Source organism: Tinamus guttatus, unplaced genomic scaffold (genome assembly GCF_059628265.1).
Source record: "Tinamus guttatus ecotype Peru unplaced genomic scaffold, ASM5962826v1 Tinamus_guttatus_pri_ptg000287l, whole genome shotgun sequence".
Lineage (NCBI taxonomy): Eukaryota > Metazoa > Chordata > Aves > Tinamiformes > Tinamidae > Tinamus > Tinamus guttatus.
Genome location: NW_028288821.1, coordinates 4,889,506 through 4,904,589, shown reverse-complemented (window position 1 = coordinate 4,904,589; position 15,084 = coordinate 4,889,506). Strand labels below are relative to the sequence as shown.

The window sequence follows — 15,084 nt, the reverse complement described above, 5'->3', positions numbered from 1 at the left end:
ATATTTTAGGATTTGAAATTAATCCATACAGAGCAAAATTCAGAGGTGCATCCTTGGTTATTGGCCACCATCCAGAGGCTGAAAATGCTGCCAGAAATGTGATGTGGCTGCTAAGAATTGCATGGAGTTTGAAGGGCCTCCATCCTGGAATCGCTGAGTGGCTGTCATGGCTAAACTGGAGCAACACAGGCATTAGCAAGAGAAATTAATAAATGCTTTGACGATTTAGTTTTATTTGCTTTTGCAAGCAGCCACAAAACAGGCTATAGAAGAATAAATAAGTTAAAGCAGAGTGTGTAGCAATTTATACATGCACAACATTAGGATGATTTTGGGTTGTAATGATTCAGGGTGTTGTGTTACTGCATTTGATTCCATGTTCAAGCAGTAACCAACTAGAAGTAGCACAGGTCAAATATTCCCTCCTCCCCACCCCGCCCTTGGCCAAGAAGATTTTTAAATATGCCCTCAACCAACTCTGCTATAAGTAATAAAACGTAGAAAAAAAAAAACACTTGTAATATCATACAGCCATATCAGTTTGTTCCAAATGTGTCAGTCCGTTCCAAAATACTTCTGTCCGAAGTGTGTTGGTGCAACAGGGTGAACTTCTGTAGTTAATATTGTGATCTCTGGGAATTCCTGGATGATAGATTTGGCACCTTTGGAGACAGGGAAAAATGGAATGATTAGTAGTGTACTGCAACGAGACTCAAGGAGAGCCTGTTAACTTCTGATTAGCTTTCTGTATATGAGCCAGCCTCTGTTCTTCCATCTCTGGTTCATGTTTCTGGCTTAGCTTATTGGCTGTGAGAAAAAACTTCAGAAACTTGGTGGCTTGGTTTTTGTTTTAAGCATATATGTACACCTTCAATCTATTCAGAAAAAAAGAATATTTTTGGAAGACCTTGTATGCTTTGAAGCGTTTAGCAGGCAGCCAGTTCAGTTCTGGACTCTGTCATTGTGGTGGCTGACGCACTCGACACGACCGGGGCTGCTCCAGCCCGGAGCACAGGAGGGTTTGCGTGCTCACGAGCCCCCACGCACCGTGGCAGCCCTGGCTGGGGGTATTCGGGAGTTTAGAGGTTTGGTTGCAGTTTGGCTGTTGTTACCGTCCTTCTGCTTTGTGCTGAGCCGCTCCACTGCCCACTCCCACTGTGCTGGTGTCGTTGCTAAAGTTTACAAATTCCGTAGGCAAAGAGAAAATTCCCTCCCGAGCAGAGCTCAGGACAACTCTTGCCCATCATCCAGCGGGTGTGACTAATGTAGCTCTTCCCTGCTAAACGCTCCTGTGCTCTGTGCCCTCATCCCCTACCTCGACTTACCGTGAGGTGTGGAGAAGAGGCTTAGCAGGATGATGACGCTCGGTTGCACGCCGTGTTCTATAAGAACTTTTACTGCCTCAATTACAGTGTTACCGGTGCCTGGAAGGGTAAAAATGGACATTTTTTTTTTCCCAGGTAGAGATAAACCATTTGAGAAATCAGCATTAACACTGTTGTGGGACTGAGTGACAATATCCTCCTTTTCCAGGGGAAAACTATCACCTTCATATGCATTAATTATACAAAAATTTGGTCTCCTGGTGAGAGCTTCATCTCTGTACTAAAATAACACACTTTGTCAGGTTTTAAGCACTGAAGATGATGAATTTTACTAAAGGCAAGAAATCTCACCTGAAATAATCAAATGGTAATTAAGAGCTCCTTGTACAGACCCAGAATTAAACCTTAAGACTGGAAAACCCCCTCCATCCCGACAAACTCCATACCAAATTGAGATTTTTCTTTTGTTAGTATTAGTTACATTTAATTTTAAAATAAAAGGGCTCAGGATTATAGTACTCATCAAGAAAACACCTTGATGGCCGAAATAGTGTTTGAAGACTTTTCTCATGGCAGAATTTTAAAAAAAAAAAAAAAAAAAAAGTTAAAAAATGTAATTTATACCAAATCTTAAAGCTTCAACGTGAAGCCATGCACAAATGTTCAGCATTTGTGCTAATGGAGTTTGACTGATGCATATTGTGCCAAAATTTGATATATTCTGTACTATGACACCTAAAGCAAGCCATGAACCTAATACAAGCCCAGGAAATTCAGGAATTTTCTTCTCAATGCAGAACACACAGAGACAGGTCTAACAGGTCTAATAATTGTGTAAGAAACTTACTTAGTATGGGGTACATGAGAAGAACTTTTCTCCTGTAAATGTCTGGAGGGAACTTGGCGTAGTACACTTTGGCTCTCTGCGTCTCTTCGTCGCTCTGTATCAGGATTTTCCCAATGCGGATGGATCTGCAGCAGTCCCGCAAACCCTGCTCCATTGCCTCTCCTCAGATCGAACCGCAAGCAAGACCCAACAAAAAACTGTTACATGCTAAGAAGGGCACAATTACCAAATTCCACAATTTAATTGATAGCCACAATACGGTATTAGTGAAGAGTTTTAAAAAGCATATTTTTAGCTTATTAAAGGAAATTTTTTTTCTTGTGTTTGGATAGAAAATGCTCATCAGTGTCACTTATTTTCTGACTTTTTGCGTTCCCACATACAAGCGTTAAGCAAGTTTTTCAAGGAAAAGATGTTAAAGCTTAAATACAAATAATGTAGTAATTCCTGTCTGGTTTGAGAAACATCTTTGAGGGACACTATCATGCAGTAAGTAGCACAGAAAGCTGTGGAGCCACTGGATTTTATATCATACATAGGAAGAATCAAACAGTATTAGACAAAATGACACTGTCTCTACCACTTGAGCAACTTAGCAAAGCTTATTTATCTTTGAGCAGAAAAAGTTAGTGGTAAACAAGAAAGGACAGTAATTCTGGTAGGTCTGCAGATCCTCTAATGTTAAACTGGTGTGAGAGGAAAAATCAGAGGAAATCCATTGCGGCTATTTGTCTGCTAAAAATGTGAAATGTTACTTGTTCTGTGATCAGGGGCCTAGTGAAGAATGGTACCTGGCAGGTTTTGGTAAAACTTGATTGTGTTTTTAAAATAATGAAGTTGTTCTACAAGTTTCACAAACTTGCCTACCACTTCTCATAATGCTGACTCCGCAGTTTCCCTTTTCAAATTTCACTCCTTCATACTTGTATCCTAGTAGAAGAAAGAAACACCAAATATCAGTGGAGGTGACTGTTCCCTTGTCCCATTTTAATGCCCCTTTAAGGTACTTTTTCCTTTAGGAAACACTTCAAAAGGCTCTTTTAAAGGAAAAACACGAGGGTGTTTAATTGATGTCTCTGAGGATAAACACCAGAGAACTGACAGGACATGGCAAGTTCTGCTTCTGAGCCAGGAGCAGGAGAAATTAACTGTGCGGGCGGGATCTGACCAACGCTTGGAGGGAAGGAGTGCAGCCCAGATCAGCAGGAGTTCGTGGTGTTTGCGCGCTCACAGTGCGCTTCCTCTCGGGAGAGCTCCGTGAGGCTCTGTAGCCCTCCTTGGGCACAGGTGCTGGAATGGGAGTGTGCAGACCTAGGGGGTTCCCCAGGGGAAGAATAAATGCAGGAAACTGAAGTCTTTTCATCAAAACAAGCTGTGCTCAGAGAACGAGGTTGAAGACACTTGTTGCCCAGAGCCAGGACAGTGGCCCAGTCCCAAATGTCTCGCAGGTGATATTACTCATGGAGACCTGCAATCAGACTGGGTAATGCAGAAAACCAGTGTCCTCAGTCCCCTCTGAGCTCAAACAGCTCTGCAAGCAAAAGTGAAATCGCAGCCTCTTTAGCGAGGAGCTTGGTAAGTGACGGTCCTTCTCAGCACTTCCCTACATCCAGATAGTTTCACAACTGACCTTTTGCTGTCTGTCTCTTCTATAACCAAAATGTAGGATAAAAACATACAAATGAATTACTGTCAAGGAGCAGACTGGGAGGAGGGTGCAGGTTTAGAGAGCTGCCCTTACCCTGGAGGGAGCAGAAATGCAGCCCTCAAGGGGAGGAGGGCCAAGCTCGCGCGGACGTGTCGTGTCGCGCTGTGGCCCTGGGCACGTGAGCGCTCCTCGGGCAGCCCCTGGGGCACTCCAAGCTTCTGCTACACACCTGCGAGCAACATGTGCAGCTCCGCGTGCCTTTACTTTTAACAGGAGCACACCAGAACTACTGCAATGGGTTTCTGGTCTTAACACAGTCCCTTTCTACTTCCTGCTTATCATCACTCCCAGCTGGCCCCTAGCTGTAAACAGAGGCAGATTTAAGCTGGCATTGCAAAACTGCTTCTGCTGAGTATTCTTTTCTTTAACAGGCATGTGAAATGTCATCAGTTTTAATTGAACATTGTGCTAAGGGTAAGCAAGCTGAGACTGCACATACCTGGGTGAATTCTCAGTGCCATTTTGCAAGGCCGATTTTTAAAACCTTAGTAAGATGACAACTACATGTTTTGCTGAAGCACGTTACACCTTCCAGCCTATAAAACACTGGGAAGTTAAACTGTCAATGTTAAACTGTTCCAGCCTCTTGCAACAGTTTCACATTTTGTAATACTAAGTCTCCAGGTGCAGGCCCGGGCGGCAGAGGCTCCCGCTTACCCGTCGGGGTGGTCACGGTGCACTCCGTGTACGGCAGCTGATTCAGTCCCTCTTCAACCACAAGTCTGATCTGCGAAACCAAAACAGGAATCGGACAACTTCAGTTTCTTTTTTTTTTTTTAACTATGGAGATAAGACACTAGACGTGTTAGTGATTTTACAAGTGGTGAGTGACCACTTGTGTCGGCTGCTTTTAGCAGCAGTTAGGGGTCACTTTGGACATTCTGGGGGGATGTGTATGTTTTGTCCACAGATTGAACGTTTGCCTTACAAACAAAACTGAGGGGAAGAAGTCCATCAGCAATCCCCCTGACAAAAGTGAACAAAGCACCAAGCTTAACTTTATTTTACTGATAGAAAACACTACAGAGAAAAGGAAAAATCACCACCCAAAACTCTGCTGTCAGCTCAGCCCTGAGTCCATTTCCCTACTCATATTTCTATGCATACTCTGCAGAGGGGCCCAGACCAGCCACCAGAGCTGCAGCAAAGCCCCACAAACTGCTCCCAGACAAGCAAGTCCCTCAGTAAATCTCTTCACGGTCCCGTTTGCTTGGCAGGCCCTGCAGTTGGACCAGGCCGGGCAACTGAGCACGAACCCGCAAGCATCTCCCCTGGAAGATGTGCTGGGAATTCCGGATCGAGGGAAGTTTCTCTCATAGCAAGCCAGAGATTCAAAGCTGGAACCTTCAAAGATGGAACCTATTGAGCAAAAGTCACTCCGCAGGGGCAGAAATGAGGAGGAGCGGGCTAGAAGATTCTTTTATTACTTTCCATTCTGCCCTACTTTGTAGCATGCGTGGAATACTAGGAATCAGCAAAGGTCTCTCTTAAAGTCTCTCCTTTATTATTTGTTTAGCAACTTTTGTACTACAAGACTTTTTAACCTGGATTTCGACTCGTGGAAGCCACATTCAGAGACAGGGTCAGATTAAACCAGTGAAGGGACAGAAATGGTGCAAGTCACATACAAAGGGTGCAAAAGACCAACAAAAGCAGCTCATGTGGTAACGTGACCAACTGTGGCCCGGGTCTGCAGCCACACTGCATATGGGAACCGGCCCTACTGATCAGTCAGGCCCCCCTGTGCTTCACTCACTGCATGTGCTTGGCAGCACCAGGCGATGTATGTCAGGCAGCAAGTTTTAACACCTTCCTCCTCCTCCTCCTCCTCTATATCTAAAAATAGAATTTTCTTCCTCAGTCTTTTCCGGAACACTTTAATCCTGAAGTTGAAGGCACTAGTGTTTCTATCTGGGATAGACAGCTAGTGGAAGGACATCTTCTGACAGAAGCAAACCAAGAAATCCTTGATTTAACTGTATGTTTCTGGAACATTTGAACAGAGAAAAATATGTTTTAAGGTTATTTCACAAAAAGCTAAGAGTCGGTCTGGAAGAAACTATTTTTTCCATGCTATTTATGTGTTAAACAAACTACTATAAAATCATGAGCTTTAAAATACCTCCTGAAGACCTATTCCTGTTGTGACTCTACAAGATACTTCCAAGCAGCTACCACCGAAGAAGCAGCAAGCTAAACTTAGTTTGCGTTTTATCTCTGCAATGGTGTGTATTTTGTTACCCTATAATCACACATTTGTTCTTCTGCTCACCTGCAGCGTCTGTTTGCTAGTTTAATGGAAAACATATATAGGGTCTGAATGTTTCCAAGCTCAGCAGAGACCTAGTCCAGCATGAAATCGTGATTGTTTCTGGCTATGCCTGGTAATAACATAGAGAAAACAGACAGTCCCCTGTTCCAGGTATCGTTTTGCACTATGTTTTCCTACAGAACAGAGGACAGACGAGCAGCCTCTATGGGCAATATCTGCATGACCAGTGAGCAGAAGTGCTTCTGTGAAGAGCAGCTCTTTCACTGCCTGGAATCTTGCAGCAATGAGGGGAAAGGCAGTCAGCACTGGCTCAGGAGGGCCCAGTTGCTCAGGAGAGCGTGCCAGGTGGGTGGGTGAGGCCCTTTGCACTCACTAGCTATCAGAAAGTACGTTCAGGACTGATTAGGAGACTTTTTTTCCTGGTATGTACTGCAATAACCACTGTTTATTTCATTTTTAAAGTGCTAATTGGGAATATTTAGTTCAGAGGTGTTTACAAGAAGGAAAGCTCCCTCCAGAGTGCTGCATGAGAGAGACCTAATACAAGGGAAAGCCAGAATGGGACCAGAAACTCTCACTGTGGAAGGAGTACTAGTGGAAAAGGGGTCTGAAGCCCAGATTGCAGATTGAACCATGTAAAAATGGGGATTCCTGATGTTCATCCCCCTTGGCTCCCTGATTTTTTTTTGGCATGTTTAACTATGTGAAAAACATAAAATCACAAATAATAGGAAAAATGAAACACAGTTCACCTAGAAATCAGTCGTTCACAGGTTGCAGATGTTTCCTGTGTTGTCACTGCTTGTCAAACAAACTGTAAAGGATATAGGGCTATTTGAATGCTATCTGCCAAGGACTGCAAGCAGAGGGTGAGGCTGGGACTGTGACTTTTTGCACGTCCACTATGAAGTACTCTTAGCAAGGAGGGTACTCCAGCAATTGGTTGACCTTTAATGTTCTTGCAGAATGAGAATGTAAGAAACATGCTCAGGAAGGGAAAAGCCAAGGTGAAGTGGAACAATCTGCTGGTAAAAAGCACTGCAGTCACGGCCTCAGGCTGTGGTCAGGTCCAAGGCAACACTGGACCAGGATCACGGATTGAGACAGGGTCCCTCACTGAAAGCCTGTCTGCCTTAGCAGGTTGTGCTGATCTGACCTCTGCACCAGAGGGCGAAAACACAGTTGTTCCTGTTAATAAATTTAAGTTTACAAACAGGAAACTACTTCTCGTGTGCAAGGCAGTATATGTGTGCGAGTGGGTGTTGTGGATTTTTTAAGCACGTACTTGAACTGAGATAAATGTTGCATTCCAAAGAGTCTCTTACTAAAATGTTTGAAAACTTTAAATTGCCTTGTCCCTGCTAGTAACTACCATATGGTTAAACGGAAACTCCCACTGTGAGTGCCCCCAGAGTTACGAATCTAACACACAGTAAGTGCCAAGAGGCACTTCTGTATGCAATTAGTTTTAACATCTAGACCATAAGAAACCACACAGCTCTGTTCACAAGATCAAAAGTACTGCTTCAAACTAAACCTGAATTATCTCCAGCCCCCGTGCATCTGTTTCCACCCAGTATTCTCCATTACTACTTCTCTTTATCCTGAAGTAGTGATGTTTGATAATAACACAGTTTCTGGAACCCTTTGAGATGAAAGCAGTCTGTAACAAAGAACAGGAATCCCTATACAGAAAGTTGCTTCCTTTGTGTAGGAATGTTGCTCTCACCACCATTATTCTACCAAGAAAGACCTAAGAGTTACAAAGTAGAACACCAAGAAGAAGAAATACTTCACCTACCAGACGATCAGCAGAAAACACGAAGTCTCCTCTACTGGCTGTCCTGAAAAAGGTAATAATTTCTATTTTAAATCATGAATAATTGTAAGAACATTGATCATTAAATTCAAGCACAACATATTCTACAGGAAAGTCTCCTGCCATATACTAATTAGTAGTTAGTTATAATACAGTAGTGATAGTTCTTGTACAGTGCCTGAAGAGACTTTGCCTCGGGGCCTTCCGCGTGGTGGAGGCGACTGTGCTGCGACCCGCCGCAGCTGCCGCCCTGCACCGCGGTGCCCGAGGGCGCTTTTCGGCGCGTTCCCTGCCGTGCCACCCCCGGGCTCCACGCCAAGCCGCGCCACAGCCGCCGCCTGCAGCAGCCCGGCGCGTTCTGCGTGGCCGCGAGGGAGGCAGCGCTGCCCTGCCCGCAGCAAGAGCCCTGCAACGGGCACCGGGCGATCCCGAGCCCTGCAGCCGAGTCAGCCCACAGGCAGGATGCTCCACATCCAACCAAACTCGTTCATACTGGGGCTAGCTTCAGCAGCCTGGGACTGAAACGAGCACGGATAACCGATGGAAATACCTTTTTGCTAAAAATGATGAAAATAGCTTTTTGCTGAAATGGCTGCGTGGCTTTTGGCCTATTCTGAAGAAAGAGAATAAGCTCCCCTCTTCCTGTAACGTACCGAGTAAAGAGACTGTTAAAAGCCTGGCTGTCAAAACCAGGTTCTTAACACCTTGCTTCCACCTCCGGAGAACTCCCACTACACAACAGTAGCACAAATTTGTATTTCAGATTTAGGATCCACCAGTCAAAGCATGCTGGCCTTAAAAATACTCAGAGAAAACATCAGCATCATCTTCACATTGTAAGATTTTAAGTAAAATCTCCTATTTCAGCAAATACCTCTCTCATTTCAAACTAAGATATTCTTGATGTCTCTTTAAGTTCCCATAAAGAGTGTTTTGCATTTAATCCCCAAGTTATTGCAACATCTTACTTTTAGATGAGTGAAAGTCAAGAAGTTTGGCTGCTTATTTCCTGGACAACTGGTAACTTAGCCACACTAAAAAAAAAAAAAAAAAAATTAAAAAAACCTGTCAGTCTATTCTAATTTCTTTCCTTGTGCTACTAATGCATTATTCATTACTAAAAATGCCACTTGTTTTTCTGCTTTTACTTCTTTCTGGCAATATTCAAGATATTCATAATTTTCTGCCACTTTGATATATAACCAGAAAAATATATTTTTTAAATCTTATGATTGTACAAATTCATTTTGTCTTTTTAAGATTTCTAAAGGAATTCATATTCCCATCTGCGGGGTGTGTGTGTATATATATATCTAATTTTATATATAAAATAGTGAGATAGTAAAGCGTATAGGTAGCACATCCAGATTCTTCTAGATTGTGACATTTCAAAACAGCCGTCTTTAGCGAATGGGTGCTAAGGCAGTGTCCCGACTGCATTTTTGCTTGCAAAATAATACACATTTAGAGTGATCACTATAGTTATTTATATAGATTACAAGGCTCATTATCCAGTTTATCCTTGCAGAGACATGGATGTTTTTATGCACAGTCCATGGAACATCCTTGGTCAGTTCTGTCCCTTTACTGCAGGGACAAAAGGTTACAGAAAACGGTGGCATGCACAGAAATTAGAGATAAAGAAAAATAGTACTGAAAACAACAGACCTCTTGTACACTGACAGCTGGAACGCTGTGAGCAGAACATCATCATACAAGAGGCGTCATAAAAGAATTGCTGGGGCCAGGAAAAAGACTCAGGTGAAAACACTGGAACCGTCCATCTTAAATACTAGATAAGAGTATACAAAGTAATGATTTATGGCATACTAGAAGCTTTAATTTTTTTTTTCTTAATAAAATAACAAAACAATGTTCAAGGAAGTGACACTTTAAAACCTGAGTGTCACAAGGTATGGAAAATGACATGAAAATTGTATTAAACAATATAAATTAATTTATTTTTGCTTCTGTTCCTGAAAAAGACAGAAGCCTTGCTGCTGTGTGCAATAAAAGTCATTAAACGAATCTTAAGAATTGAGAAAAAAAAAGTTTCTTTTTTTTTTTTTTTTTTAAAAAACGTACCTTGCACAAAGCTGACTGCAAGATTTTATGAGTGTTGGGTACCTGGGTTGTGGGCTGACCTGCTTCAGTAAACCCTGTTTCTCTCTCACAGACCAGTGTCTCAAGAGATACCTATGGTGCTGTGAGGGCAAGATGTGGAAAAAAAAAAAGGCCACTTTAAACAGAATTTGTGAAAGTTTCCTTTGTAAGGAAACTTGCATACTGAGGGGACTGTTGCCTTGAGAAGGAAATTATATACCTAGGAAACACAGTCATGTTCTGTTTTTTGGGACAAGGAGAAATAAGGGACTTGAGTGCTCTTCATTTTTAGTTCCTGTGCTATGGGAAGCAAAATGTGAAAGTGATTCCACCCTTCCTGCCCACAGAACAGTCATCATTACTCATCACCGATGAGCTATTCACTGTTGAATCATCCTGCTCTGAATGGCAGTCAGGACCGCGTGTCCTACTGCTTTACTATCTTCATTTATATGTTGTTCACTCATTTCCACAGGGAATGAGGAGTCTAAGCAAACAGAACACTATGATCTCACATGAAAGCCACAATAACCCTTAAATACTTACATTTAAATCATGTCTAGTGTTAAATCGTGATTTAAAACGATGCTAGCAACCTGAGCTAGCATGTGCAAATTGCCACACTGCTCGATTTCCCTTCTAGATCACTGATCCTCATCCGTGCAGCCCAGAAAGGAATCTATGATACATTCCCTGGAAAGCGGCCTTAGAAGAGCAGGAATTCCTGCTGAATGCACAGACTAGAGAGCGAACAAGACAGGCAGGACCAGCGAACTAACGCACGCGTGGATTCAGGAGCTCCTCCTCATCTCCCGGGCTCTGGCACACCGACCCAGTTTGCTTTAACTTTAGTGACAGCCACATCAGAGGAAGCAGAAGAAATACTGCTAATTTTAGTGCAGCACATTATCCTTTATGATTCAATCGTCTGCCTCCTAGTCTTCTCTATAACAGAGTGCATTATCACAACTTAGACTTGCTAGTAGATATTGAACATAGGATAATATCAAAAGTAACATTTGTCAGAGTGCAGTTCTGAGACGCTACCCATAAGAAGGGAAGAAGCACCATTTCTCTACTGCTGCTGATAAAAAGATACATGGACCGCATTTGACAGCATTCACTGAGGAACTGGCACTTGCCAAAGCGAGCAGAATGAGGCCATTTCCCCTCTGCTGTGCACAGCCCAGCCCAGCTCACAGCTCTGCCTGGACATCCATCCTCTTGAACAGCAAGTAACCAAAGATCCTCCTTGAATTCATGCACCTGCTTTTTTTTTTTTTTAATGTAGAAAAATAAAATGATAGGTATCTAATGCCTTGCAAATTACATAGCTTTCCTCTCTTCCCCAAGCAGTGTGAGTGAACATAGATAATGTTACATCACTTTAAATCAGAATTTTTGACCAGGACTTCTCCTAGCTATAAGACTGCTTAGTCACAAACACTGTGTGTTTTCTCTTTTAGCACTTGGTTTGAAAGCAACGGTTGTTTGTGCAGCCTACAGGCCCAAGAAAAAGTTACTGCATCCATTTCCAAACAGCACATAAGAAGTCCTCCCACCACAGCAGTCGAGCGCATTTTCACACCTTTCTGCATGGCAGGCACTAGTGTAGGGCATCCTGAGGTCTCTCTTCTTTCCTGAAATGCAGCTGCCTTTCTGGGACTGAGCATGAAAATAATGGTTCCCTATGGTTGTCACATACAGAGCCAACTGAGTCTGGCTGTCCAGCTCTGTTCACTGGGGTGGGAAAGGAACTTGGAAGTCACACACACACCTGCCTGCCATGCCAGGGTCCTGTTCAGAATACAGTGCCGTTTGCTGTCACTCAGGCCGTTAGGAGTGATTCATTATTTACAAGTCTGATTCTACACTTCCCCTTAAGGAAGTATTGTGCAATGAATCCGACGCAACTTAAAAGAAAAATCACTTCGAGAGTAAAATATTAGCTGACATACTAAAATATCAGAGAGTAGCTCAACGTATTTGTAATAAATCAACACTTACCTGCAACAAAATAACAAAAACCCTAGCTGCATGCAGTAATCACACTGCTATTACCCTTCCTGATACCAAAATTACATGCTATTTCCTTTTCATTAACCTCAAAACCTTCCATAGGCCATAGCAAGCCTAGTTTGGATTCCTTTTCTCTCTTTCTCTCTGCTTAGCCTACTTACAACTTCTCTTTCTACTCTGCAGGGGAGCTCCTAAAACGATATTCTCACCTGGAAAGATATTTTGTGTGGTCTTTCCACAACTGCCCTGCTGTACAGGGTGGTGGCATTACCTCTGTATGCTCATGGCTGCAACAAGATTTGCTTTTTCTCAATGCTTTTAAGGTAAAATTAAATTATGATAGCTTAAAGTAAAAAACACCAACAACAAAATATGCAAAATAATACCATTAATGAAGGTAGTGTCTTTCAGAGATGATGATTAGTTTTGTATAAAAACACCTTAGTGTCATTGCAGTTGGAAGGTTAAGCACTCGAGAACTAAGAAACACCAAAATATGGCTATAAAGATAGGACAGATCCGAAACAAGGGGAAGAAACATGTCGGTGCTGTGTTACTTATTACACGTTAGAAATTTAAGGTGCTACACAAAGAGCAGGGCCTATTCAGAACCCAAACATGTTATCAACAAACTAGATTTCCCACCTCTGTATCTGATGGCGATTCCTACATAACGGCAAGCCCCAAGTTGTGCTTTTAGGAGGTGCCTGCTGCATGTGTTTGTCATATGTTTCATGTTAAATTTAATACCTTATAACATTGTCTTCCAAATGCTGAACAATCAAAGCTGTGAATGTAATCAATGAGCTTTCTGCATCTGAAATGCCACGTAATATCCACTAGAACATCAGGTCTTAAGCGCATGCGAGGTTCAGCAATAGGGGCACAATCTTCCATGGATTTCTACACTTTGGTTGAACATTTGGAAAACTGGGATATCATCTTCACGTCTCATGAGGTTTAGCAGCAGCAAAGACTCTTAGTGACACCAAGGGACTACTATAAAGCCTTCTACAAAGGCAGTGTCCTTTGGAGGCGAGCGTGCCGAAGTGAACTCATCTCCACCATCTGCCTCCCCTTTCAATACGTTTCTCTCCCGAGACTGTCATTCTCCCTCATTTCTCCCAGCCCATCACTGCTTTGTCTCCATGTCTCCAAACTATTCTTTCTGCTGGATCACTTCCAGTCTCTGCTCCTCAAACCTCTGATTCGACTTCATTCCAGCCAATCCCGCTCTTCTCCAAGCGTTTTCCTCCTCCTGACTCAGGCTGCCCTTGTGATCTCTCTTCTTCTGTCCACCCTCACCCCAAAACACCTCCCTTGACACTGACAGATTTCAGAGAATTGCTCCGTACATCTTTAATTTGCTGGGCCAAACCCTCTCTCCCCAAAACCAAGCAGTTTCACAGACTTTTATCCCCAAACTTAGCACCCGGCCTTTGCCAACCTTCCAACCCAGGCTCAACCTCTGCTGTCCTGATCCGCTCCATATTATAGATGCAGGTCCTTGAACATGGGCTGTGGGAGGGGAGGCTCTGGGGTTGTCCCCACGGTCCTAGGATGTCCGGGGGGGATGCAGCCCACGGCGGGGCAGGGAGCCGTATCCTCGCCGTGCGAGGGGGGTGCAGGTGACACCGCCTCCCCACGGGATGCGGCGGGAGCCGCCATGGCCGCCACGCTGGCGCCGCCGCCGCCGCGAGGGGAGGCCCGGCCCCGGCCCCGGTCCCGGCCCCGGCCTCCCCGCCGCGCTCACTTGTCCCTGATGATGGTCTGCAGCTCGCGGATCTGGTCGTTCATGGGCAGCAGCTTGAGCTGGGCGCCCAGGTGCGGCGCGGCCGCCTCAGGCGGGGGCAGCAGCCCGTTGCTGCTGCTGCTGCTGTCGGGGCTGGGGCTGCCGCTGCCGCTGCTCTCGCCGGGCTCCGCGAAGCGGATGAGCCGCGAGCCGCCGCACCCGCCGCCGGGCCCGGGCTGCGGCTCGTCCTGCTGCTGGCGCGGGCCGAGCTGCGGGTTGTGGCAGGGCATCGCCTCCATGCGGCGCCGCCGCCGCCACGCGCCACGCGCCGCGCCGGCCCCGCTGCCACAGCGCCGCCGCGAGCGGGGGCGCCCCGCGCGCGTCCCATTGGCTCCCGCCGCCGCCACTCACGGCAAGAGGGCGGGGAGAGGGGCTAGGGACCGCCCCTGCGCGCCTCCGATTGGCTCCCGCCGCCGCCGCTCAGGGCGCCGCGCGCACAAAAGGCGGCGGCGGCGGCTCGGCCGTTGCTTCGCTCTCCGCCGCTTCCTCGTCGCTTCGCCGCGCCCCCGCATGCGCTTCGCTTAAAGCGAGCAGGTGATTCCGAAGGCTGGTTTGCCGTATCTGCCTGATTTCACGTAAATCTCTTCAAAATACAGAAAACTCCTCGCGTTTTGGTATTGAGATACTGGGAGGTACTGTGCAGATTCACTCCATTCCTCGTGTTTGCTTCAGGCCACAGCATCAGGCTATTTGTTTTGTCAGCTTCTGTTACACCAGTTCAGCTCTTCGATGTTGCTTAGGATCTCTAGGATTGTTGTTTAACTTGCTCATCAAAATATCCCTGACCTGAATGAATTCAAGCTATGAAAGATGAGCCGATGTGGTTGATTTGGTTTTTGTTCAAAATTTGAGCAACGCTAGCTGATCCATGAACAGAAGTCTGCCCTCTGCTCTGCTTTTTCCTCAGGAGCTTCGTGCCAAGGTGCCATCCGCCACTTTTAGCTCTGTGGACATCCAAGGCAATTCCCTTCAGCCTCTGCTGCTTGGTGGCTTTACGCGGCCTTGTCCTTCGTGAAGTGTCCCAGGACACTGCCCTGTGTACACAGTGCAGGTTTATAGCCTCTCCTGGAGATATCCCCCTGACAGGGGTTAGTGAAGCAAGCTGGAAAGTTATGAGGAAATCCAAACACCCCTAGTACAGAAGTGATCGCTTTCATCATTTTTTTTATAAATAGATAACATTTTGGGTAAATTTATTT

General features: G+C 44.9%; 1 protein-coding gene across 1 annotated transcript; it reads right to left on the bottom strand.

Moving 5' to 3' along the window:
- Positions 1-213: 213 nt before the first annotated feature.
- UPRT (uracil phosphoribosyltransferase homolog) lies at positions 214-14,146 on the bottom strand. Its single transcript, XM_088527499.1, has 7 exons — positions 13,847-14,146; positions 7,954-7,996; positions 4,538-4,607; positions 3,040-3,102; positions 2,173-2,334; positions 1,326-1,424; positions 214-662 (listed from the first exon to the last, which is right to left on the bottom strand). The coding sequence occupies exons 1-7, from the start codon at positions 14,122-14,124 to the stop codon at positions 556-558; spliced, it is 822 nt and encodes a 273-aa protein (XP_088383625.1). The 5' UTR covers positions 14,125-14,146; the 3' UTR covers positions 214-555.
- Between the last annotated feature and the right edge of the window lie 938 nt (positions 14,147-15,084).

Excerpts from the sequence above, each read along its gene's own strand:
- UPRT (XM_088527499.1), bottom strand. The coding sequence starts at position 14,124 with ATGGAGGCGATGCCCTGCCACAACCCGCAGCTCGGCCCGCGCCAGCAG. Across the intron at positions 7,997-13,846 it reads CAGACCATCATCAGGGACAA|GACAGCCAGTAGAGGAGACT; the intron begins GTGAGCGCGGCG and ends TACCTTTTTCAG. Across the intron at positions 3,103-4,537 it reads CACCGTGACCACCCCGACGG|GATACAAGTATGAAGGAGTG; the intron begins GTAAGCGGGAGC and ends TTCTTCTACTAG.